This window comes from Eptesicus fuscus, chromosome 7, assembly GCF_027574615.1.
Source record: "Eptesicus fuscus isolate TK198812 chromosome 7, DD_ASM_mEF_20220401, whole genome shotgun sequence".
Lineage (NCBI taxonomy): Eukaryota > Metazoa > Chordata > Mammalia > Chiroptera > Vespertilionidae > Eptesicus > Eptesicus fuscus.
The window spans coordinates 4,443,628-4,470,644 of NC_072479.1; the positions used below are offsets into that span (position 1 = coordinate 4,443,628).

At 41.5% G+C, this 27,017-nt stretch overlaps 1 protein-coding gene across 1 annotated transcript in view; it reads right to left on the minus strand.

Annotated features, from left to right (window-relative positions):
- Positions 1–27,017, minus strand: part of IFT88 (intraflagellar transport 88) — a 203,627-nt gene that overhangs the window by 55,238 nt on the left and 121,372 nt on the right. Inside the window, exons 21-23 of the mRNA XM_054718696.1 lie at positions 11,934–11,986; positions 9,714–9,779; positions 6,576–6,682 (exon numbers count right to left, since the gene is read on the minus strand). Of these exons, the coding sequence (XP_054574671.1) occupies positions 6,576–6,682; positions 9,714–9,779; positions 11,934–11,986 (226 nt within the window). The remainder of the gene's footprint in view (positions 1–6,575; positions 6,683–9,713; positions 9,780–11,933; positions 11,987–27,017) is intronic.

Consider the following 27,017-nt stretch of genomic DNA (forward strand, 5'->3'; position numbering starts at 1 on the left):
ACTGGGGATGTGCCTGCAACCAAGGTACATGCCCTTGACCGGAATCGAACCTGGGACCTTCCAGTCCGCAAGCCGACACTCTATCCACTGAGCCAAACCGGTTTCGGCCAACTCTACTCTTTTTTTTAAAAAAAAAATAATTGAAAATTTTTATTGTTTAAAGTGTTACATGTCTCCTCCCCACCCACCCCGCCCTCTTCCCAGCCTCTCCACCCCACAGCACATGCCCTCACCCTCCTACTCTCTGTATCCATTGGTATGCTTATATGCATGCATACAAGTCCTTTCGTTGATCTCTGTAAATTATTTTTTCATTTCAGTTAGTGTATCCTTAATTTCTGTCCTTTTTTTATGCTGTTGAAGTTCTCGCTAAGTTCATCTTCTCTTCCCCTAAGTCATTGAGAATCCTTATAAACAGGGTTTTGAACTCTGTATCTGGTAGGTTGCTTATCTCCATTTTGCTTAGTTCCTTTTCTGGATTTGTTCTGTTCTTTCATTTGGGACATGCTTATCTCCTAATTTTGGATGCCTCCCTGTGTTTGTTTCTGTGTACTAGGTAGAGCTTCTATGTCTTCTGGTCTTGTTAGGGTGGACTTAAGTAGTAGGTACCCTGTAGGACCCAGTAGCACTGCCCTCTGAGTCACCAGAGCTGGGTATTCAGGTGCACCCCTGCATGTGCTGTGTGCATCTAACTGGTGTAGCTGACACTTGTTTGTTGTTGGCAAGTCAATGGGGAGGGATTTACCCTCAGGCCAATTGGCTGTGAGGACTGGCTGTGACCAACATGGAGGATTAGCTATGCAGGGCCTCACCAAATGGAGTACGGCTTCAGCAGGGTTCTGGTGCCTGCTGAGTCTGCCCTGAGTGTATATCTTGTGGAGGTGTTTGGGTGATACTTCCATGTGGTCTGAAGCTGTCCACTGAGTGCATTAGCTTTGGGGCCTCCCAGGAGGTATAGGCCAACCTCAGCTGCCACCTGTATTCTGCCTGGGGCCACCTGGCATGAACTGAAAAGCAATCTGCAGATGCTTTCTACTTGTGCTGGGCTCGAAGGTGCCCAGGAGAAGCCAAACTGCAAACCAAGGCCAGGTGCCACTAATGCTGGGCCTGTGGCCACTTAGTGAGTGGTACCAGCCATGCCCAGGCCAGGGGCTGCTTCTTTAAGAGATTTTAGTAATGCCTGAAGCATAAGCCAATACAGGCCATTTGTATGGAAAAGCCACTGAAAAACAGCTTGGTGGGCCTTTCAGTCTCAGGGAAGCACCATGGCAGGGTGACTAGTGTGAGCCAGATTGATGAGACTCAGGTATGGCACCTTCCTGGGGCTCTGTACAGGGAAGGCTCAGAAAAGGAACCATGGCCTCTGCCAGCACTTCTACCTGGGAGAAAGCTGCCCCTAAGCTTGTGTCCTGATGTTGGACAATTCAGTTCCTCCCTGTATGTCGCTGGTGCCTTTCAAGCTGCTGCCCCAGCACTGGAGCTCAGAGTGAGTGAGTCCAAGTAAGTCCGTGTGGGCCTTTTGAGAGGAACTGCCTGAGTCTCCAGCTGCCCTCAGCCTCACTCAGCCACAATCCTCACTGGATTTTACAACCAGAAGTTATAAGGACTTCTCTTCCTGGCACTGGTGGTACAGGCTGGGGAGTCTGGTGTGAGGCTTGGACCTCCACAGCCGAGATATCCCTCTTAATTTTTATCTTTTACACTAGAGGCCCAGTGCATGATTAAATCATGCACGTGTAGGGTCCCCTAGGCCTAACCTGCCATCCAGGCCATATCCACTGCCCCGCAAAGCCTAGCACGCTCCACGGACACTACTAGCAGCCTGCTCCCCGCTTTTGATGGCAGGGGGTCCGCTGGTGCTGGAGCGGACACACAGCTCCCTGCTTTTGATCGCGGGGGAGCTGGGTGTCTGTCCGCTGGTGCACCAGGCCTTTCAGAAGCCTCTAGCACGGCGGAGGCTTTCGAAAGGCCTGGTGCCGGAGCGGACAGATAGCCAGCTCCCCCGCTTTCGCTCCCCGCTTTTGATGGTCCGCAGCAGGATGTGGGCTCGCTGCCCCAGAGGCCCCTTCTGTGCCACAGCACAGCCATGGCGCAGACGCTGAGCTCGCTGAGCTCGTGCCGCCCCTGGCAACGTGAGCTCAGCGTCCTGCCAGCCTAATTGGCCACCCCAGCCACCCCGAGTCCCGCCCCCTGCGCCTCCCGCTGGCCCAATTGTGGGTGTAGCAGTGATGGTAATTTACATATTACCCTTTTATTATGTAGGATATTGGTGTAGGGCTGTGGGACCAGCCCATTTCACATCTTGGCCCCTCCTACCAATCTCAATGTGATTTCTTTATTATTATTTTATTTCAGAGAGGGAGAGGGAGAGAGAGGTAGAAACATCAATGATGAGAGAGAAACTTTGATTGGCTGCCTCCTGCACGCCCCCCCACATGGGATTGAGTCCACAACCTGGGCATATGCCCTGACTGGGAATCAAACCGTGACCCCCTGGTTTGATTCAACAGTGGCTCAACTACTGTGCTATGCTGGCTGGGCTCAATGAGGATTCTTTATATCCTTAATTGTAGGACTTGTGTTCAGCTAGATTTTAGGTGATTCTGAATGATGCTTATTCTGTAGTTCAGTTATAATTTTGATGTGGTTGTGGGAGAATGTGAGTATCATGTTTACCTACAGCTCTATCTTGAACAGAACCAAACTTATATGAAGTCTTAAGACTTTAACTCCTTCCATAAGAATCCTGGCTTCTTGCCCTAACCGGTTTGGCTCAATGAATAGAGCATCAGCCTGCGGACTGAAGGGTCCCAGGTTCAATTCCGGTCAAGGGCATGTACCTTGGTTGCGGGCACATCCCCAGTGGGGGGTGTGCAGAAGGCAGCTGATCTGAATCGAACCTGGGACCTTTCAGTCTGCAGGCCGACGCTCTATCCACTGAGCCAAACCGGTTAGGGCTGTTCATATTTTTTAATCATTTTTTTTCTTCTTTTTCTTCTCCTTCCTCTTCTTAAAGAATACCCTTCAACATTTCATGTAATACTGGTTTGGTGGTGATGAACTCCTTTAGCTTTTTCTTGTCTATGAAGCTCTTTGAGAGCTTTGCTGGGTAAAGTAATCTTGGTTGTAGTTCCTTGCTATTCATCACTTTGAATATTTCTTGCCACTCCTTTCCAGCCTGCAAAGTTTCTGTTGAAAAATCAGCTGACAGTCCTATGGACGTTTCCCTGTAGGTAACTGATTTTCTCTTGATGCTTTTAAGATTTCTCTTTTTGTCGTTAAGCCTTGGCATTTTATTTATGATGTGTCTTGGTTGGGCCTCTATGGATTCCTCTTGTTTGGGACTCTGTGCTTCTTGGACTTGTAAGTCTATTTGTTTCACCAGGTAGGGAAGTTTTCTGTCATTATTTCTTCAAATAGGTTTTCAATATCTTGCTCTCTCTCTTCTCCTTCTGGCATCCCCATGATGAGAAGGTTGGTATGCTTGGAGTTGTCCCAGAGGCTTCTTAAACTATCCTCATATTTTTGGATTCTTTTTGCTCTTCTAATTGGGTGTTTTTTGCTTTCTCATATTCTAAATCGTTGATTTGATTTTTGGAATCCTCTATTCTACTGTTGAATCCCTGAAAATTATTCTTTATTTCAGTTAGTGTATGCTTAATTTCTAATTGGTCCTTTTTCATGTCTTTGAAATTCTCATTAAGATCTTTCAAAGTCTCACTAAGTCTCTTGAAGCTCTCATTAAGGCCCTTGAGCAATCTTATAATCATTGTTTTGAACTTTGTATCCAGTAGTTTGATCCCTTCCATTTCTTTCATTTGTGACATGTTTCTCTGTCTCCCCATTTTTGCTGCTTCCCTGTGTTTGTTTCTATGTATTAGGAAGAGCTGCTCTGTCTAATGGAATTGGAAGATTTGCCTTGTGTAGTAGGTGTCCTGCAGGGCCCAGTGGCTCAGCCTCTGCAGTCACCTGAGTTGGGCACTCTAGGTATGCCCTTGTGTGGGCTGTGTGCACAGCCTTCTTATAGTTGAGCCTTGATTGCTGTTGGTGTCACTGAGAGTAAGTGAACTCCAGACCAATTGGCTGTAAGGATTAGCTGAGACTATAGTAGAAGAGCTGCTATGCAGGAAACACCCCTATGGAGCAGGACTTGCTTTAGTGGGGCTTTGGTGCTCACCGAATCTGCCCCTTAAATATGTCGCTCATGGATATATCCATGAGCGACATATTTAAGGGGCACTCATTCTTGATAGAACTTCATCCTAAAATTAGGATTTTAGTTATTGTTTTTCCTTTATTTTATTTTATTTTTTTAAAATATATTTTTATTGATTTTTTACAGAGAGGAAGGGGAGGGATAGAGAGTTAGAAACATCAATGAGAGAGAATCATCAATCAGCTGCCTCCTGCACACCCCCTACTGGAGATGTGCCCACAACCAAGGTACATGCTCTTGACCGGAATCGAACCTGGGACCCTTCAGTCTGCAGGCCAATGCTCTATCCACTGAGCCAAACCGGATAAGGCTATTGTTTTTCCTTTATGCCAGAGTTGTAATTTGGTATGATCTGAAGCTTTCCACTGGGTGCACTGGTTCTGGGGCCTTCTGGCAGGTGCAGTCAGCCACTGTCTGGGACTACCTGGCAGGAGCTACAGGGGGGTCTGCAGATGGCTGCTACTTGTATTGTGCTTGTAAGTCTCCAGGCCAGGACCAGCTGTAAAGCAAGGAAGGCTGGTGCTAGTGCCAGTCTTGGGCCTTTTTTTTTTTTAAAATATATTTTATTGATTTTTTACAGAGAGGAAGGGAGAGGGATAGAGAGCTAGAAACATCGATGAGAGAGAAACATCGACCAGCTGCCTCTTGCACACCCCACACCGGGGATGTGCCCGCAACCAATGTACATGCCCTTGACCGGAATCGAACCTGGGACCTTTCAGTCCCCAGGCCGATGCTCTATCCACTGAGCCAAACCGGTTTCGGCTGTCTTGGGCCTTTTATTGATAGGTTTGCAGCACACTGATGCCAGCTGCTGCTTGTTTGAAAGATTTTAACTAAGTTTGAAGCCTGAGCCAGGACAGGCCATTCATATAGAAAAGCTGCTACAAACAGCTTGGGTGGGGCTGCAAATTGGATGGGGCGGGGTCTCAGGGAATCACCAGGGTGGAGGGAATAGTGTGAGCCAGGCTGATGGAGATTCAGATAGCTAGTCAGCTCTGTGACATGGGAGATCCCAGCACAGGAACAATGACCCCTGTGAGCACCCCTGTCTGAGAGAGAGCTGCCCCTGAGTTCTTGACCTGATGCCCGACAATCCAATTCCTCCCCAAATGTCCCTGGTTCCTTTCAAGTCATGGCCCCAGCGCTGGAGCCAGAGGGATTGAGTCCAAGTAAGTTTATGCATTGCCCCTTTAAAAGGAATACCTGGGTCTCCAGCAGCCTCTGAGTCCCTCAGCCACAATTCCCCACTGGTTTTTACAGCCGGAAGTTATGGGAACTTCTCTTCCAAGCTCTGGAACCCAGGGCTGGAAGGATCCCTTGCTCCTCACTGGGGGGTTAGGGGTGGGGGAGCGTAAGGGGGACTCTGCAGCATAGATATCCCTCCTGATTAAAAAAATAGCACATGTGGATATCGGACCAATCCATTCTGCCCCTCTGCCCCTCCTACCAGTCTCAATGTACTTTCTCCTTTACTTTTCCAGTTGTAGGACTTTCATTCAGCTAGCTTTCAGGAGGTTCTGAATGATGGCTGTTCTGTATTTTTGTTGTAATTTTAATGTGGTTGTGGGAAGCTGCATGTACCGGCGTTTACCTACACCACCATGTTGGTTCTCTCCCCTACACTTGATACTTTACAAAGACTGTAAAACTTTCAGATCACATCTTCAAAGCAAAAACAAGGTATCCACATTTTGAAAGCAAATATGGAATTTAGACTTAATTATCCAAGATAAAAAGTCCAAGGTAAAAAATATATCTTTTATGAAAGGCAGACACTTAAAAAATCACATTAAACTTTTAAATATTCTTGGCTCAAATTTAGGAGAAATTATTCTTTTAAATAGGTAAAGATAAGTACATTGTTACTCCACATACTTCATGGAACATGGAAATAGATTTAAAATGCTCCCATGTATGTTAATGTTATTCTCAAAGCCATCTCTACTATACTAGTGAAAAAGTACTATGTTGTATACAAGTAACTGTTTCTTAGTTTCCATGGGTCACAGGACTCTCAAATTAAAATTAAGTCTATAAACTAACTTATTCTCTAAAAATTAAGTCTGGAAAACGACTAAATAAATTACTTTGTATGGTGGAAAATTATAATTATTTGCCCATTAGTATGATCCACTAAAGAGTATGAGTCTATTGAACTTCCTCCTATTTGGAACTCACTCTTGATAGAACTTCATCCTAAAATTAGGATTTTAGTTATTGTTTTTCCTTTATGCCAGAGCAGAAAAAAAATTCAACTTCATTTTACTGACAGAAGCCCCAACATCACTCAGTTAAGATATAGAAGGCTGACATTTTGAAAATTAACAGACAATAGTTTTTGGCCCATATGGGATACCTGTTCTTTTATTTCTTTCATTTTTTCCAATCTCTTGAGTTTTGTTGCATATTCTTGAACTTCTTTTAATCCAATATCTGTGCAGAGACGAACCAAGAAACGCAGACCTAAATGGTAAAAAATATATTTAGAAAAGTATTTGTGCATTGTGTTGAAAGTATAACAAATCATTAACCACAATCTTTTGGGACACAGGAATGATGCTCATGAACAGTGATTGTTTCTCTCTTGAAAATTGTGTTATAGAATTGTGCACTTGAATCTTATATAATTTTATTAAACAATGACAGCCCAATAAATTTTTTAAAAAAGTATCTACACTCTGTATTTTCTTGACCTGGCAAGATAGACTTCCCTGAAAGGGGTTTAAAGGGACTCTCTTGACTCTGGCCGAGTAGCTCATTTGGTTGGAGGGTTGTCCTGCTACACCAAGGTTACAGGTTCAATCCCAGTCAGGGAACAAACAAGAATTGACCAATGAATGTATAAATAAGTGGAACAACAAATCGATGTTTCTCTCTCCTGTCTTCTCTCTCTAAAAACAATAAATTAAAAAGAAAATGAAAGAACAAAGGGACTCTTTTTACTGACCTGTCCACACCACCTATAATCAGAGCCCTTCCAATATTATGCTTTACCCTCCTTGTCTGCTTTCCTTCATGGCACTTTTAACTTCTGACAGATTTTATAAGTGTGTTCTCTTAGTCTTCCCACTAGCAAGCTCCATGAAAGCAAGGACTTCCATCTGTATTGTTTTTAGCTCAGCGCTAAGCCAACACAGTAGTTAAAAGAAGTTCAAGAATATGCAAGAAAACTCCGTAAGAACTTGTAAATAAATGACCTATTCATGACCATTAATGTTTTGCAAATAACAGTACTAAAATAATTTAAAATGTCACTCATTAGCATATAAATTGCCTACACATACATTAGTAATTCATAATAAGGTAATTTACATTTCCTATAAATAATACACAACTATTCCTCTTTACCTATCCTTAGAGTGACTTAGGAATATTTAGTGTAAAACAAAAATTACTGTTTTGGGTAGATGTTCTCTGAAATTCAGTAGGTCAATAGTAACTCCATAGTGCAGGTCAATTTTTGATAAATGAAGAATATATTTCAAGACTAAATTATCTTGTTGGGTTCACTGGAAAACTACTCTGCTCAAAACAACACATTCCATGGGTGCAAATGTTTTCCTAAGACTACAGTTAATATAGACTATTGATGACATTTATTTTGAAAATTATCCAGGCCAAGGTCATCTTGAACATTCCCTGTGGCACAGGTAAACATTCATTTAATATTTAGAGGGAACCTTAAACTCTCCATAAAGAAAGACATTTGGTGGTGCTTGGAGACAGTCCCTTTACTGGTCCACTGCCAGGTGCTCAGGTTACGGCAGTGACTCTGAACAGGCAGCACTCCTGCCCCCAAGAGACACCTGGCAATGTCTGGGGACATTTATGTTTTTATAACAACAGTGTGGGAGTAGGGGGAGTGCTACCGTTATCTAGCGGGCAGAGGCCAGGAGTACTGCTACAACACTGCAATCCATGGGAGCCAGAATGGTCCAGTCCCAACGTCAGTGGTCCTGACAGACTTTTGCCCAGGTGACTTTTGGGTTGCATCATTTCCACAGAAAATATCACTGCTCTCTCTCATTTAATCTCTAAACCACCAATTCCCTAATGTGACTGAGAATGAGAATCAAATAATAAGCTTAAATAGGGAAAATTAAATATCTGGGTTCACCTTGAACCTACATGAGAATCTCTATAAATAGGGCAATAAAACTGTAGTTTTTGAAAGTGTGACAAGGAATCCCTCCCAAGTAACCTGTTTCCTGACTGGCTTCCAGAAACCACTATTGAGGGTTAATGAATCTGCTCTAATTAGAACTAGAAATTACTTACTCCTAAGCTACCAGTAACACCGTAGCTCTGAGCCAGCTGCTGCTGAGCTTTTATAAAAGCCAAAGTGAGGAAAATGTTAATAAAGGAAGGGGCAGTACTTTTTTTTTCTTTATTGATTAAGGTATTACATATGTGTCCTTATCACCCCATTGCCTCCCCAAACCCCCACTCGTGCCCTCATCCCCCTGGTGTCTGTGCCCGTTGGTTAGGCTTATATGCATGCATACAAGTCCTTTGTTGACCTTTCCCACCCTCCCCTACCTTCCCTCTGAGCCTTCCCTCTGAGGTTTGATGGTCTGATCGATGCTTCTCTGTCTCTGGATCTGTTTTTGTTCATCAGTTTATGTTGTTCATTATATTCCATAAATGAGTGAGATCATGTGCTATTTATCTTTCTCTGACTGGCTTATTTCACTTAGCATAATGCTCTATAGTTCCATCCATGCTGTTGCAAATGGTAAGAATTCCTTCTTTTTTACTGCTGCGTAGTAATGGGGCAGTATTGCTAATCCCAGGATCAGGCTAGGCCACTGGGAAAACTGGCTCAGAAACATTGATTTTACTGAGTTGCAATGTGCTGTTTTGTGTTCATTATCATTAAAGGACAAAATTAAAAATAGTTTTTCCAAGTATGCTATTTTATTTGCTGTAGGGATGTTTTAAAGCAAGGAGCTGCATTATCTTTCAATGACTTTATCTACTGTATCTCTCAGTGTCTCAACTTGAATGAATTACAAGTTGAAAAATGTTTCTTCTTCCCAAGGAATTGCTTTTTATTTCCTCATAAACAGTAAAGATTATAGAACAGATCGTCTTTTATGTCTTTCCCTTAGCCGAAAGGCTATTCAGGGCCAAATATACAGTCTAGTAGATAAGAATATGGTTCTTTTGTGTTTTTCCTGATCCTGATTTGTTATTGCTGTAATACTTCACACTATTTTAAGTTACATCAAATCCATTGTACATCAAGATGGAGAATATAGATGTTTGCTTTTGAAGAGAATTCAATGGTTCTCTTCAAATGTAAATTCATCAACAATTAAATTCTATAAAAATGTGTGTAGTCAGATTCTCTGATCCTATAAACTCCTATTTAAACATACGTACCACAATTATAGCTTGGTATCTATGTATGCAATTACTGTAGCAAATGTAAAATAGGGCATAAAACATGAGAACCTATACTTTCAAAACTACAAAATGTAATCTTACTTACATTCAACATTTTCTGGAAATTTTCTGTGAATATCTTTATAAGTATCTAATGCTTTTTGGTAGTTACCTACAAATAAAAAAAGAAAGAGAAACACACTAGCAGATTATAGAAATTAATAGGATTCAGCAAAACAATTTTAATCCAATATACTGGCACCACTTAATTGGTTTAGCAGGAAGACTTTTTTTTTTTTTTTTTAAAGCAGGAAGACTTGCATGTTTGCCTCAAGCATGTGTAACAGTTAACATAACTTTTGGAAGAAAATGTATAGAAAAATAAATTTGAAAAGGTTTAGAGCAGAAGGAAATGGATGATGGTTAACACTTAGTTCCACTTCTTAAAATAAATGTTTGTGGTACAAATTAAGATGCATTCAATTTCCTAAAAATTAAATATTTCAAGTGAACAACTGAAAATTTAAAATAATTTACATGATAAGAGTTAATAACTTCAATGTCATTTACTTAAATGGAAAAGATGAAACATTTTTGTAGTTATCATTTTGAAACATTAAAATGTTTACAGGAAACTTTGTAATAAAATAATTGAGCTTCAAAGAATGAGGAAATGAATTTTGGGTCAAGATCTTGGCTAAAATCTCAGTGAATGAGCTAAGAATCTTTCTGGGCCTCAGGACTCAAGAAGGATGGCTGTACTAACCTCAAAGTGTTATTGTGAGAATGAAATCAAATAGAGAGGAAGCATATAACTCACAGCGGACTCTCAATAAATATTAGTTTCTTTTCTAACCTGCCCTTCAATAACTCAAGGAGGTATATGTCTTTAAATTATTCAGAATGCCCCATGTATGTACACTCTGCATATGACTGATGTGGAAATGAACAGAGGCAATCAGAACTCAGCTGAGATAAATAAAGTATATACGTTGTACGTTATTCGATAGGACACACAGTCACATTAAAGATCAACCCTCTCAATGACTTGAGGATGACACAGAATATGTATTTTGATAGCACTCTGAAGGAGCTCACAGAGATCCATCAAGAAAGAAGCTATAGCACTCGGCAAGAGAACCCTGTTAACACTTTTATAACAAATGCTTCCCTGGGATTGGGGAGTTTCTTTTCCTGGGTCATACGTATGCTCTACAAGAGGGATCACATATTTGTTAATGCTCGTCTCCTGCTCAATCTCTGAATTTTAAACATCATTCACGTCAGTTCAAAACTATTAACATTGCTACCCTTCAGGACAGGGGTCAACAGCACAGAACCTAGTAGAGCAATTGCTGGAAAAACAAATGATATCTGGTATAAAAATACAAATCCAGTGTTCCAGTCCTGGGCCTTCCTCAGGAAGGTGGAGATGGTCTCATTAATGTGGCCACACACATAGGACTTTAGAATTAGGTGGCAGAAAATCTATACTATAATAGAGGAATATGCAAATTGTCCAGGACACCATCACAGTAACAATAATGATCAGCAGGCTGCCTGGGGCAAGAAGGCCGGCAGGGGGGTTAGTGAGGGACGACCAAATGACTGAACAGCAGGCTGCCTGGGGTAAGAAGGCCGGCAGGGGGGTCAGTTGAGGGCAACAGGCCAGCAGAGGGAGCAGTTGGGAGCGACCTGAGGGCAACAGGGCAGCAGAGGGGGGGGGGAGCAGTTAGGGGTGATCAGGCTGGCAGGCAGAGGTGGTTAGGGGTGATCAGGCTGGCAGGGAGGCATTTAGGGTTGATCAGGCAGGCAGGCAGGTGAGCAGTTAGGAGCCAGTGGTCCCGGATTGTGAGAGGGATGTCTGACTGCTGGTTTAGGCCTGATCCCCAGGATTGGGCCTAAACCAGCAGTTGGACATCCCCTGAGGGGTCCCGGATTGGAGAGCGTGCAGGCTGGGCTGAGGGGGACAACCCCCCCAGTGCACGAATTTCGTGCACCAGGCCTCTAGTGGAATATAAATTGATGTGTACAGAATGCCTGTTTTTCTGTAGCTAACTTGTGAAGATGATTACAAGTTAACTTGGAGAGATAATAAATCTGTGTCTAACAGTGGTATTGAAATACATGACTAAGACCTACTTTTAAAGCATAACTTTTTTCTGTCTGTAGTAATTATTATGTTTTTCATATAATGCTTCAAATATGTGTAGTTATTAAAGGTTAATGTTTTAATAAATAAATATGCAATTGGAACACATTTTACGCATAATTACCTAAAAGACAGAAGCAGCAAAATATGTTAAAAATAAATAAAAGCATTTACCACTTCTTCTAAAACAACTAGCTACCATCAGCTGCCATTTCACTTGCGTGGGCCTATAAGAGAAATAAATAATATGAAATTAGAAAGAAAACAAAAATAATCTGAGATGGTCAAACATACTCATAAAGCTACAAATCTGTACTATCTTTCAATTACTTTTTGACCTCTGATTAGATCATCTTTATTATTGAAAAGAGCATACATACAACTTCATTATTATCTGTCATATTTATATTAATAATTTTAAATTTAAGAGCCCTTCAACCCAGTTCATGCCTTTATTTAGAAATTTTTATGAGAAATATTAACCTGTTTGGTTAAAGACCACTGCATTCTATTTTTTTATTATTCTTTTTTTTAAAAAAATTGTTTATTGTTGAAAATAATACATATGTCGTCCCCCTCCCCCCCCCCGGCAATGACTGCTATTTTTAATCATTATTATTAGTTTTGCCATAATCTTATACCTAGGCTTAGAAATTTAGGCTTAGGCTTGCAAATTTAGCATCTAAGAGGCAATTTTTGACCTTGTGTTTGAACAATGAGGCTTCAACTAAAGAGAGAATAAAAAAGTATTCTAGCCCTAGCTGTTTTAGCTCAGTGGACAGAGTGTTGGCCTGTGGACTGAAGGGTCCCAGGTTCGATTCCAGTCAAGGGCACATGCTCGGATTGCAGGCTCAATCCCCAGTAGGGGGTGTGCAGAAGGCAGCTGATCAATGATTCTCTCTCATCATTGCTGTTTCTCTCTCTCTCCCTCCCCCTTCCTTTCTCTCTCTGAAATCAATAAAAACATGAAAAAAAGAATTCAATTCATCCCTCCCTTCCCCTTAAAAGTAATTTTCTAAAATAAATAACCATAATCAGGATTTCTAAAGACTATTAAAAATATATAAGAAAAACAAGATTCAGCCGAAACCGGTTTGGCTCAGTGGATAGAGCGTCGGTCTGCAGACTGGAAGATCCCAGGTTCAATTCCGGTCAAGGGCATGTACATTGGTTGCGGGCACATCCCCCGGTGGGGGGTGTGCAGGAGGCAGCTGGTCGGTGTCTCTCTCTCATCGATGTTTCTAGCTCTCTATCCCTCTCCCTTCCTCTCTGTGAAAAATCAATAAAATATTTAAAAAAAAAGAAAAACAAGATTCAAAGATATAAAGCACTAGGGAATAATTAATGCACTTTTTTTTTGTAAATCTTTATTGTTCAGATTATTTCAGGTGTTCCTCTTTTTCCCCCCCATAGCTCCCCTCCACCTGATTCCCCACCCCACCCCATACCCTTACCCCCCCACCACTGTCTTCATCCATAGGTAAAAGATTTTTGTCCAATCTCTTCCTGCACCCCTCAGACCCCCTTCCCCCTGAGAATTGTCTGTCGCCTCCCTTTCTATGTCCCTGATTCTATTATATTCACCAGTCCATTCTGTTCTTCAGATTTTTTTATTCGCTTGATTTTTAGATTCACTTGTTGGTAGGTATGTATTTGATGTCTTTTTGTTGTTAATAATTTTTACCTTTACCTTTTTTTTCTTCTTCCTCTTCTTAAAGAATACCCTTCAGCATTTCATGTAATCCTGGTTTGGTGGTGATGAACTCGTTTAGCTTTTTCTTGTCTGTGAAGCTCTTCGTCTGACCTTCAATTCTGAATGATAGCTTTGCTGGGTAGAGTAATCTTGGTTGTAGGTTCTTGCTGTTCATCACTTTGAATATTTCTTGCCACTCCCATCTGGCCTGCATAGTTTCTGTTGAGAAATCAGCTGACAGCCGTACGGGTACTCCCTTGTAGGTAACTAACTGTTTTTCTCTTGCTGCTTTCAAGATTCTCTCTTTGTCTTTTGCCCTTGGCATTTTAATTATGATGTGTCTTGGTGTGGTCCTCTTTGGATTCCTCTTGTTTGGGGTTCTGTGTGCTTCCTAGACTTGTAAGTCTATTTCTTTCGCCAGGTGGGGGAAGTTTTCTGTCATTATTTCTTCAAACAGGTTTTCAGTATCTTGCTCTCTCTCTCTTCTTCTGGCACCCCAAAAATTCAGATGTTGGTACGCTTAAAGCCGTCCCAGAGGCTCCTTACGCTATCCTCACACTATTGGATTCTTCTTACTTTCCACCTCTCTGGTTGGGTGTTTTTTGCTTCCTCATGTTCCAGATCTTTGGTTTGACTCTTGGGGTACAGTGATCTAAGTTGAGTTTCTGTATATTCTTTATTTCAGACAGTGTATGCATAATTTCTGACTGATCCTTTTCAATTTTTTTGGGTATTCTCATTAAGGTCCTTGAAGGTCTCTTCAAGTTTCTCAGCAGTTTTTAGAAGATTATTGAGTAACCTTATAAATGTGGTTCTGAACACTGTGTCGTCCATTAGTTTGTTTTCATCTATCTCTCCTACTTGTGACATACTTCGATGTCTCCACATTTTGGCTGCCTCCCTGTGTTAATGTAGTGGCTTTGTGTGGTCAGTGACCTATAGGGGCCAGTAGCTCAGCTTCCCCAATCTCCCTAGGTGGTCGCTCTTGGTACCCCTTTTTGTGGGCTGAGTGCAAAGTCTTAGTGTTGTTAAGCCTTGATTGCTGTTGGTACACTGGGAGGATGTGACCTACAGGCCAACTGGCTGTGAGGATCAGCTGTGTCTACACTGGGAGACAGCCTTATTCAACTAGACTTGCAAAATTGTAAAAGCCTCTGCTCAGCTTGGATGGGGAGGAGTTTCAGGGTGGAGCCTACAGCCTTGGCTTCCCGTCAGCCCCACCCTATGAGGTTCCTGGGTCTCAGTGTCCCTCTGTACTCCCTGCAAGCACCTCTGAGAGAAAGGCGCCCTGGAGTTTCGCCCGCTGCCAAACAGTCTAGTCTCTCCCCCAATGAATCTGGATTCCCAGATTCTCGCCCGGAACTGGGTTTCAGTGCAGTTGGAACTGGGGCTCAGCGCAGTCCGGAGTTTTTGTCTCCTTCCTGCTAAGGCAATTCAGCGGCACAGTCAATAGTCCGTCCTCTGCGTGCATTCACGTGCGCGCCTCCGGAGCTCTGCCTTTCGCAGCTCCCCTGAGTTTCCGCCTTACAGCCCAGATTCCCCCAGTATGAGCCTGGCTTCCCAGGGTCTCGCCCAGAACTGGGGTTCAGTGCAGTCGGAGCTGGAGTTCAGCGCAATCTGGAGCTTTTATCTCCTTCCTGCTAGAGAACGCCGGCCAGGCACTCAGCCACCCCCTCCTCTCTGGCTCCATCCTCCCCGCACGCGTGCACTCCCGTGTCTCCACCCATGTCTCCGTACCTCAGGCTTTTACGGCTCCTCTGATTTTCCTTGTGGTTTTCTCTTTCCTTCTAGTTGTGGGCGTTTCAGTCCGCCAGCTTTCCTATGGTTCTGGATGATGTCCGTTTTGACTTTTAGTTGTATTTTTGAAATTGTTGTGCGAGGCTGCAGTTTAGGTGTTTACCTATGCCACTATCTTGGTTTCTCTGACTTCAATGCACTTCTTATTTCCTTTTAGAATCTCCCTTCTATTTATACTTGATAGCTTTGTAGTTATGGCTCCTACTCAACTGGAAGTAACCCACCAGCTCTTGAAACACACAGGTCATAGCCCTGCTACCTATGCAAGTTACTAGTACTCAACCTCAAATCCACTGCCTACACAGTCATCTGCTTTCATCTACATAAAATATACATCTAACAATATTATTTTCCTCCTTAAAACCAATCACCTCTCCTTCAACTGCATGATAATCTAAGATCCCAATCCCATTTACTCACTTTTTGTCATTTTTTGCCTCTCCATGAGTTTTCCACCATGCCCTGCTACCACAAATTCAGACAGGAACATGGAATGCCTGCATGCTACATGACTACACTCTGGTTCTCGGCACAGGCCAGCCCCTCCACATGGAGGCTTCTGCTGATCTCATCACTGTCTGCTGGGCAGGCTGGGAGAGACTGTTCCATGGACTTGCTCAAGACTCTACAGTTTCTTTCATATGCAGTGTTATTTATGTTTCTGAACCTTACTAATCCATAAACTTGTGAGGATAGCGTAGTCTTTGTATATTAAGGACTAGGCATGAGGCCTGACACATACTGGGTGTCAATATTCACTAAGTCCTCCTCCTTCGCATATTCTATTACATATCTTGATTGCTTCCTTCAAGTTCAGGACTGCGAAATTTTTAAAAATATGTTTTTATTGATTTTTTGAGAGAGAGGAAGGGAGAGGGAGAAATAGAAAGATCAATGAGAGAGAAATAACAATTGGCTGCCTCCTGCATGCCCCCTACTGGGCATGTGCCATGACTGGGAATTGAACCTTGACCTCCTGGTTTCAAGGTCAATGCTCAATCATTGAACTATGTCAACTGTGCCAAGTTCATTTTTTGAATGAATGCCTATTTTTCTCCTCCATCCTCATAGTAAAGTACCATTATTTTACAGATAGCATAAGTAAGACATCCTATCTAATAAAATAGTAATATGCAAATTGACCACACCTTCGCTACACCCAAGCCACGCCCACCAGCCAAAGCCACACCCACCAGTCAATCAGGGCGAGTATGCAAATTACCCAACAAAGATGGCGGCTAGTTTGCATACGCTGAGAGAGGGAGGAGTGAAGACTGAAGACAACTTAGAAGGAAGAGGGAGGAAAGCAGAAAGCAAGGTGGCTGCCAGAGGGAAAGCCTGGGCGGGGCGGGGCGGAGCGGGGAGGAGCGGGGCGGGCGGCAGCGGCGTGCAGGTGCAGGCGTGGTGGCCGCAGTGGCCGCTTGCAGGATTCTTCCTGCAAATGGGCTACTAGTATAAAATAATGTACCAAAAAATTATAGCAAATTGGTTATAAATTGCCTAGCACAGTATAATAAATACAGAGCTGTACTAAAGGCTTTAAGTATTTTAAATCTGCAATGACTTGGCTTTAAGTTAGAGAATGATGGCATTTTAGAAATAGAAGTGGCCTCAGATATTATTTATTTTATCCATTCACCTTAAAAAAAGAAACAGACCAGCCAAGGGTAAGAGCTATGTCTAAGGTCACACCCCCAACAGTATATACCAGTATAATATCCCATGTTAACCCCTTATTTCACACTTCCACAGAGCAATGAGATGAAGTTTGAAAACTGACACCAGGAAGAATTATTTCTGTGTTTGGAACAAATAAGTAAGTACCTGAAAGAGAATCATGACTTGGTTTTAAGAGGGCAGAGTAAAGACTTTTTACGTTGCAATGTCTCTTCTAGAAATTAACCCCAAAAAACAAGGAGAAAGGCAGTCTCACGCTCCATCTCAGAAGAAACTGGAATGGTATAAAGCCACAGACAGATGATGGGTGATGGACGAAGGAGATAGAAACTGCCTTCAGCAGGGCAGAAAAAGCTAAAACTCAAGGGTGTACAAAGGGCATATGAGAAGGAGCAGATCTTCCCTGAAAATCTCCAGAAATGCTGGAGAACTGGAAACAGCAGGACAGAGGAGGGAGAATATGGCAAGGAACTGCAACAGGAAGACAGACCAGCAATGTTACTGGGAGGTAGCTGGCCCCACGCTCCAGAGTTACTCAGGGAGGCTGTCATCAGGACTCAGGCTGGTTCGAGGTGAGAAGTGAAAACTGGAGGATGAAGTGAGAAGTCACTTCTGGAACAGTGAGACCCTAAGCCCAGGCCCCTTCCAGCTACACGGATGGCAGCAGTCAGGTTGACACTTTCCTTTGAACACATCAAATGGCCCCAGAGAAAAGACTTTCGAGTTTTAAGATGACAGTCTCAGTAAAAGCCATACAGTTAACATGCTCTATTCTAGTGCCGTGTTTGGTGGAAGGTGCTGTTAGCATTTGGGGTGACACTGTTCACTATGCAAATCCTCTACACATTACTGAGTGTTCACCATCTCAGGCACCTGCCCACCTAATACCCACTGTGTTCCCATCATCAAGACCATAAAATGCCCCTCCCCCACATTTCCAAATGGTGCCACTAGGGTGGGGCAGCACTCCTTTCTTGACTTGTATTGTCTTTTTTTTTTTAACTTTTAAATCTTTTATTGTGAAGTATAACACATGGAAAAGCACACAAAACATAGCTGTACAGCTCTGTAAATTGTCATAAAGTGAATGCACATGTGACTGCTCTGCAGTTCAAGAAACAGGACACTGCCAAGACCCCGGATGTGTCCTTCTCGCTCCCTTCCACCATCCCCTCCTTCACCTGTGAAGGTAACTATCATTCTGACTTTAGAACTGTTAACTTAGTCTGTTTCTGAACTTCATATGAATGAGCTAACATAGCTTGTATCCTTTTGTAACAGCTTTGAGACATAACTCATGTAACATATAATTCACCCATTTAAAGTGTGTAATTCAAAAGCTTATATACATTACATTAATAATTTTAAAAAGTTATTATTAAAACAGATATAACAAAAACTTGTCATTTTAGCCATGTTTAGGTACACAATTCAGTGGCATTAATTACACTCACAATGTTGTGCAACCATCACCATCATCTATTTCCAAACCCTCTTACCAAGGCAAAAAAACCAGCACCCCTCCATAAAGTGAAAATTCTGATGTATGGCACAAAAAATAAATGTTCAGGAAGAGGAGACGTAACCAATGCATATGGAATGTCTCTGTCATTTAGTCAGAATGAGGCAAATCCAGATGCAAGTGGAAGCAAATTTATAGGGAAGCAGGGAGAGGGAAATATTAGGAGAGTTCCTGGTAAACTGAAGTACAAAATAGAAAATTTGCAGTGATCTGTGAGGGAAATAAAAAGGGGAGTTAATGAGAAACACATCAGACTGATGAGCAGTGTTCACATAAAACAAATATGTGTGGCATCAGTTTACCTATGTAGGATAGATCTTCCCAGGCTGCAAACAAGAGTGGGAAGGCTATATCAACACATGAAATTTTGGGGGACAAATGGGACAGCAAAGTAATTAAAGAATGTTGGCAAGAAAGAGCACAGATGTGAACAATGAAGCAGCCTAGGAAGGATAGTTCAGAACTAAAGCCTGAAGAGCCTGTGAGAGGAAGGAGGGTCAAGAGACTAGAGGTCTTGGTCTTACCCGAGAGAGGTACACTGAGAGTAGGGGTGGGGAAGAAGAGAGGTTATGTTTAGACAACTGGGTGTTATAATAAAACTAGAGGCCCAGTGCATGAAATTTGTGCATGGGGCCGGGGGGGAGTGTCCCTCAGTCCAGCCTGCACCCTCTCCAATCTGGGACCCCTCAAGGGATGTCCGACTGCCCAGTTAGGCCCGATCCAAGTAGGCCTAAATGGGCAGTTGGACATCCCTCTCACAATCCAGGACTGCTGGCTCCCAACTACTCGCCTGCCTGCCTGCCTGATTGCCCCTAACCTGCTTCTGCCTGCCAGCCTAATCACCCCCTAAACACTCTCCTGCCAGCCTGATTGGTGCCTAACTGCTTCCCTGCCAGCCTGTTTGCCCCTAACTGCCCTTCCCTGCAGGCCCGGTCACCTCCAACTTTCCTCCTCTGCCGGCCTGGTCACCCCTAACTGCCCTCCCCTGCAGGCCTGATCGCCCCCAACTGCCCTCCCTTGTAGTCCTGGTCCCTCCCAACGGCCCTCCCCTGCTGGCCATCTTGTGATAGCCATCTTGTGTCCACATGGGGGCAGCCATCTTTGACCACATGAAAGCAGTCATCTTGTGTTGGAGTGATGGTCAATTTGCATATTACTTTTATTAGATAGGATAGAGGCCTGGTGCATGGGTGGGGGCCGCCTGGTTTGCCCTAAAGAGTGTCCTGAATCAGGGTGAGGGTTCCCTTGGGGCGTGGGGCAGCCTGGGCGAGGGTCCTGTGGTGGTTTGCAGGCCAGCCACGACCCCCGGCGACCCAAGCGGAGGCCTTGGTATCTGGGATTTATCTTCTATAATTGAAACTTTGTAGCCTTGAGCGGAGCCAACCGTCCTGCTTGCTCCCTGACTGCAGCCATTTTTGTTGGGATTTATTTATCTTCTATAATTGAAACTTTGTAGCCTTGAGTGGAGGCCTGGGCTTGCCAGGGTGTGCACAAAGCTTGGCTTCCTCCATTGCTGGGGAAACCCAAGCCTCCTGCTTGCTCTGTGGCCGCAGCCATCTTGGTTGGGTTAATTTGCATACTTGCTCCTAATTGGCTGGTGGGAATGGCTTGTGGGTGTAGTGGAGTGATGGTTAATTTGCATATTATTCTTTTATTAGATAGGATATTTTATTGGTAAAAATATGCTGGGTGGTAATCAATCAGGTAAGATCTAGATGGGGAGTTAATCTATTCTAGATCAATGAATTTGGGGAGGTTGAAACTTGTGAGGCTAGACTACTGATGGGATAGATAGAGAGCATGAACTAGATGAGGTCAACATGTGACGTTCATATGGGAACAATGGTAGATGGAGTCTCAAAGGAGAAAGGGTCTTACCTGAGCTAACAGGGCTAGAATTAGGATTAAGTATAATAAAAAGGTTACAGTACAGTATCTCTGCAGCCATATCTAGAGCATATAATTTAAGTTAAAGCTTATCCCCCTATGCTTTTTGTTTTATAATTCTCAAAATGCTTAGTGAAACAAATGTCATAAAAATTAATTATATAATACAAACTCTACACAGAGATCACTCAAATTTTTAAGCATTCCTTTATCATTCAAATGATTCAAAGTCATATTTAATGTTAAAATTAAATCTGGCCAAATAAACAGCAGAATATTATATACTAGTATTTCAATTATTTTTGAAACATACATGTACAAAACATTGATATAAAATTAAAGATATCTTTAAAAGTTTAATTTTTGATATACAATGTATATCAATTGAAATTGAAAATTATTTCAGAATTGAATCTTTGTTCTAGATCTGAGATAGTAATTTTCTTTTTTTCTGGGGAAGTAAAAAACTTTTTTTTTAACTTTATTTTTCTCTTTAAAAATTTTATTTTTCAATTACAGTTTACATTCAATATTATTTTGTATTAGTTTCAGGTGTACATCATAGTGAATAGACAATCATATACTTTATTTAAAGTGCTCCTCTGATATTTCCAGTGCTCACCTGACACCATCCATAGTTATTGTAATACTAGAGGCCCGGTGCATAAAATTTGTGCACGGATGGGGGGGGGGTCCCTCAGCCTGCCTGCACCCTCTGCAATTCGGGACCCCTACACCTTTTTCTTATCTAGCTAACCTCTTCACATTTAAAAAAATTAACTGAAATATCACCTACTCTAGGAAATCCTCTTTGAACAAATGTCTTTACAATCTGTATTAAGTATTTTCATAGTATACCATTCTTTTTCTTTAACAGCTACTTAGCGTGGATGCAATGTGGTTTTCATTCTTGCATCTGAATTTTTTCTTCTTGCTCTTGTAATAGCAAAGCTTATCCAATTTACATTTGCCCTTCAAAGGCTTATATTTGGTTGTTTCTAGTTGGCTCCCTACTTTTTTTGTAAGCAATAAATTTGGGTTGTGATAGTAAGCCTCACTTATAATCAAGCCTGTAGGTCTCTCTATCTGAATATTTTTATACCTATCACTTTAGCATACCAGAGATTGTGTTCATTTATAGAAAATATCAATAAATGTCACCTGATCATTTGATCTTCTAGTAATATTTTATAGCAAGATGTATTATTCTAGTAATTTAACTATTACAAAACAGAGGCAAACAGAAATAAATTACATTGAACAATAAAGAATGACTCAAATATCAAAGCACAATACACTTAGGGCCTCCCTTGTCCTGTGCCTCAGATATCATAGCATAGTAAACAGTTCACATGGAACTCAGCTTCCTTTAAAATAGGAAGGGATGTCATACTCATGAAGCAGCTACTTCCACACATATTTTTTTTATTTAATTCATAGCACATACTCTTTGTACTAATTATTGGAAAATCATCCTAGCAATTGCCTCTGTTCCTCTCTGTATTGTTGCCTTACATTCTGATGTTATTACTGAGCTCTTATCATCCACTCGCTCTAATAAGATTGTGAATTTTTTAAGGGCAGAGATCATGACTTGAGCTTGTGTTTCTCTGTCATGGTGCCTAGATAAATACTCAAATGCCACCCAGTCCAAATGACTGTGATGAGAGAGGCCCACCGTTGCTGGAGACCTCTGATTTTTACTTAAGGGGCCTCACTTGTTCTGCGCCTTTACAGAGGGGTGAGTAGGGGCTGAGGGAATTTGAGGAAACCCAGACAGAATTCTCCTCCTAAAAGATTTTGCTAAGCTGGCCACCGGGACGCTGGGCATTTGTCCGATTAAAAGCCGGACACACAGCACTAACAAAGGCACTGGACTCCTACTGCTAATGCGAGGGGATCAAACCCCAGCCTACAGGAACTCACCCCCGCAGTCAGGACCAGGCCACTGGGTAGACCTGGGCTGGTGCTCCTAACTCTGGGGAGAGAGAGACTTCCCGTGGCTGCAGGCTAGAGGCCCTGGATTCCGCACCACCCGCCCCAACAGGTCCCTAGCCCAGGCTGGTCAGTTGAGCGGCTTCTTCGCCTGGGATTGCAGGGCGGCTTGGCCAGGCTCTGCCTGGCCTGTTCACCCCATGATCGTGGGGCGGCCAAGTGTGTAATGTTGAATTGGGCCACCCGGAGTCCAGATGCATAAGTTACTTCAAATAAACATTTTTGGTGTGTGTGTGAAAATTTAGGTATCTGATACTGAGAGGAAAAAACTATTGCTTTAAAATAATGACAACACCTATTTAAAATATTGTAATGAAATAATGAAAAAAAAAAAAACACCCTCACATAAAAATGCTGCAAAAATGTTATTTTACTTTGAAGACAGTAATAACTGAAAATAACAGGTTTCTTTTAGGCCACATCCTAAAAAGGTAGCTGCTTTTTTATGTCTTAGGCCTATACAAAGGTCTTAAGAGACTCCTGACCCTGCCTTCTGAAGATTTTAGGTTAACACGTTTGTCTTAAAAACTGTGAGGTACCTAATTTTTAAAAACAACCGGCCACACCCCCTTTCTCAACCATATTGTCACATCATCCAAGTTATTCTTTATAAACAGCCTTGATGTGCTACACACGTGCAAAAAGTACACAAAGTGGGTAAACTACTTTGCCTTAGAAGTACATATTTAGTAATCACTTAGTCACATTATTTTATTTTTGTGAAATGAGAACTGATTGACCAAACCTTTCAAACAGACCCACCAGACGATAAATATCACCATATGTTTGATGCACAGTACATTTGGGTATAAACACTTTTAATTACAGCTTTGGGTTTAGTATCAAAAACCTTTTCTCATGTGCGTGTTTTTGCTACAGATCCCTTGCTCTGGATTACATTTTGAAAACTGCCTATTACAAATAAAGCACCTTTTCAGGTTCGCTTCTGAGAAGCAGATGTATTTATTTATTTTTATTAAGGTATTATATGTGTACATATCTTTCCATTGCCCCCCCACCCCACACCCATACTTCCCCTCACCCCCCCGAGTTTTGCGTCCATTGGTTATGCTTATATGCATGCATACAAGTCCTTCGGTTGATCTCTTATCTACCCCACCTCTCCCTAACCTTCCCGCTGTAATTTGACAGTCTGTTTGATGCTTTACTGTCTCTGTATCTATCATTTTGTTCATCAGTTTATAATGTTCTTTATTATCCACAAATGAGTGAGATCATGTGATATTTTTCTTTCATTGACTGGCTTATTTCACTTAGCATAATGTTCTCCAATTCCATCGAGGTTTCTGCAAATGATGAGAATTCCTTCTTTTTTATAGCAGCATAGTATTCCATTGTGTAGATGTACCACAGTTTTCTGATCCAGTCATCTGCTGACGGGCACCTAGGCTGTTTCCAAATCTTAGCTATTGTAAATTGTGCTGCTATGAACATAGGGGTGCATATATCCTTTCTTATTGGTGTTTCCAGTTTCTTCGGATATATTCCCAGGAGTGGGATTGCTGGGTCAAATGGGAGTTCCATTTTCAGTTTTTTTGAGGAAACTCCGTACTGTTCTCCACAGTGGCTGCACCAGTCTGCATTCCCACCAGCAGTGCACGAGGGTTCCTTTATCTCCGCATCCTCACCAACACTTGTCGTTTGTTGATTTGTTGATGATAGCCATTCTGACAGGTGTGAGATGGTACCGCATTGTTTTGATTTGCATCTCTCAGATAGTTAGTGACTTTGAGCATGTTTTCAAGTGTCTCTTGGCCTTCCTTCTGTCTTCTTTTGAAAAGATTCTATTTAGGTCCGTTGCCCATTTTTTTTATTGGATCATTTATCTTCCTTTTATTAAGTTGCATAAGCTGCCTGTAGATGTTGGAGATTAAACCTTTATCAGTGATAACATTTGAAAATATGTTCTCCCATAGAGTGGGCTTTCCTGTTGTTTTGTTTATTGTTTTCTTTTGTTGTGCAAAAGCTTTTTATTTTGATGTAGTCCCATTTGTTAATTTTCTCTTTAGCTTCCATTGCCCTAGGGGCATTGTCAGTGAAGAAGTTCTTTTGGCATATGTCTGAGATTTTGTTGCCTGTGGATTCCTCTAGTATTTTTATGGTTTCCTGTCTTATGTTTAAGTCCTGTATCCATTTTGAGTTGATTTATGTGTATGGTGTAAGTTGGTGATCTAGTTTCATTTTTTTTTTGCATGTATCTGTTCAATTTTCCCAACACCATTTATTGAAAAGACTGTCTTGACTCCATTGTATGTTCATGCCTCCTTTGTCAAATGTTAATTGAGCATAGTGGTTTGGGTTGATATCTGGGTTATCTATTCTGTTCCATTGATCTATATGTCTATTCTTGTGCCAGTACCAGGCTGTTTTGAGAACAGTGGCTTTGTAATACAGCTTGAAATCTGGTATTGAGATTCCTCCTACTTTGTTCTTCTTTCTCAGGATTGCTGTGGCTATTTGGGGTCTTTTTTTTTAATTCCAGATGAATTTTTTGAGAGTTCTTTCTAGGTCTGTGAAATATGCTGTTGGTATTTTAACCTTTTGCACTCAGATGTCGAGTGTGACTTGACACGGTTAGCATCGGTAGCAGCTCTTTTTATACTCTTTTAATGTATCAATAATTTGAAATATAAAAAAATCCAAATAAATAAGTTTGTATGAAAAGAAACTCCAGTTTTTTATTCTACTGCCGTGCTTTGCAAAATCTGGGGTATTTAAAAAATTAAATCCCTAGTAGAATAAAGGAATCGAGAAAAAAGCAAGCGAGTGCAAAGGGTTAATGGGGAGTGCATTGAATCTGTAGATTGCTTTGAGTAGTATGGACATTTTAATGATGTTGATTCTACCAATCTGTGAATATGGTATGTTCTTCCATCTGTTTACGTCTTCTGCTATCTCTTTTTTCAGTGTCCTGTAGTTTTCTGTGTATGTCTTTTACCTCCTTAGTTAGGTTTATTCCTAGGTATCTTAGGTTTTTTGGTGTGATGGTAAATGGGATTGCTTTTTTAGTCTCTCTTTCTGTAAGTTCACTATTGGCATATAGAAATGCTATAGATTTCTTGGCGTTAATCTATGGTGTATAGAAATGCCATAGATTTTGTATCCTGCTACATTGCTGAATTCATTTATTAAGTCTATTAGTTTTTTGATGGAGTCTTTTGGGTTTTTTATGTACAATATCATGGCATCTGCAAATAAGGACAGCTTTACTTCTTCTTTTCCAATTTGGATGCCTCTTATTTCTTCTTCTTGTCTAATTGCAATAGCTAATACTTCCAGTACTATGTCAAACAGGAGTGGTGAGAGTGGGCATCCCTGTCTTGTTCCTGTTCTTAGGGGAAATGGTTTTAGTTTTTGCCCATTGAGTATGATGTTGGCTGTGGGTTTATCATATATAGCTTTTATTATGTTGAGGTATGATCCTTCTATTCCCACCTTGTTGAGAGTTTTTATCAAGAAAGGGTGTTGGATTTTGTAAATGCTTTTTCTGCAACTATTGATATGACTATGTGATTTTTTTTCTCTCAATTTGTTTATGCGATGTATCACGTTTATTGATTTGCAGATATTGTACCATCCTTGCATTCCTGGGATAAATCCTACTTAGTCATGATGTATGATCTTTCTGATGTACTGCTGCAGCCGATTTGCTAGAATTTTGTTGAGGATTTTGGCATCTATGTTCATGAGGGATATTGGTCTGTAATTCTCTTTCATTGTGTTGTCTTTATCTGGTTTTGGTATTAGGGTGATGCTGGCTTCATAGAAGGAGCCTGGAAGTGTTCCTTCCTCTTGAATTTTTTGGAATAGTCTGAGGAGGATAGGTTTTAGTTCTTCCTTGAATGTTTGGTAAAACTCCCTTGTGAAGCCATCTGGCCCTGGGCTTTTGTTTGCTGGAAGCGTTTTGATTACTTACTGCTTCAATTTCTTCCATAGTTATTGGCCTGTTGAGCTGTTTAGATTCTTCCTGATTGAGTTTTGGAAGGTTATATTTTTCTAGGAATATGTCCATTTCCTCCAGGTTGTCCAGTTTGTTGGAATAGAGTTGTTCATAGTACTTTGTAATAATCCTTTTTATTTCGGCGGGGTCTGTTGTTATTTCACCACTTTCATTTCTGATTTTGTTTATTTGGGTCCTCTCTCATTGCTTCTTATTGAGCCTGGCTAGAGGTTCATCAATCTTGTTTATCCTTTCAAAGAACTAGCTCTTGGTTTTGTTGATCTTTTGTATTGTTTCTTTGGTCTCTATGTCGTTTATCTCCACTCTGATCTTTATTATTTCTTTCCTTCTGCTTACACTGGGCTTTTCTTGTTGCTCTCTTTCTAACTCTTTGAGTTGTTGGGTTAGGTAATTTATTACCATTGTTTCTTGTTTTTTTGCAGTAGGCTTGTAGAGCTATGAACTTCCCTCTCAGGACTGCTTTTGCTGTGTCCCATAGATTTTGGATTGTTGTATTTTCATTGTCATTTGTTGCCATGATGTTTTTTATTTCTTCCTTGATGTCTTTGGTAACCCAGTCATTGTTTAATAGCATGCTGTTTAGTCTCCATGTGTTTGATTTCTTTGGATTGTTTTTATTGTAGTTGATTTCCAGTTTTATGCCACAGTGATCTGAGAAGATGCTTGATATGATCTCTATCTTCTTGAATTTGGATAGACTTTGCC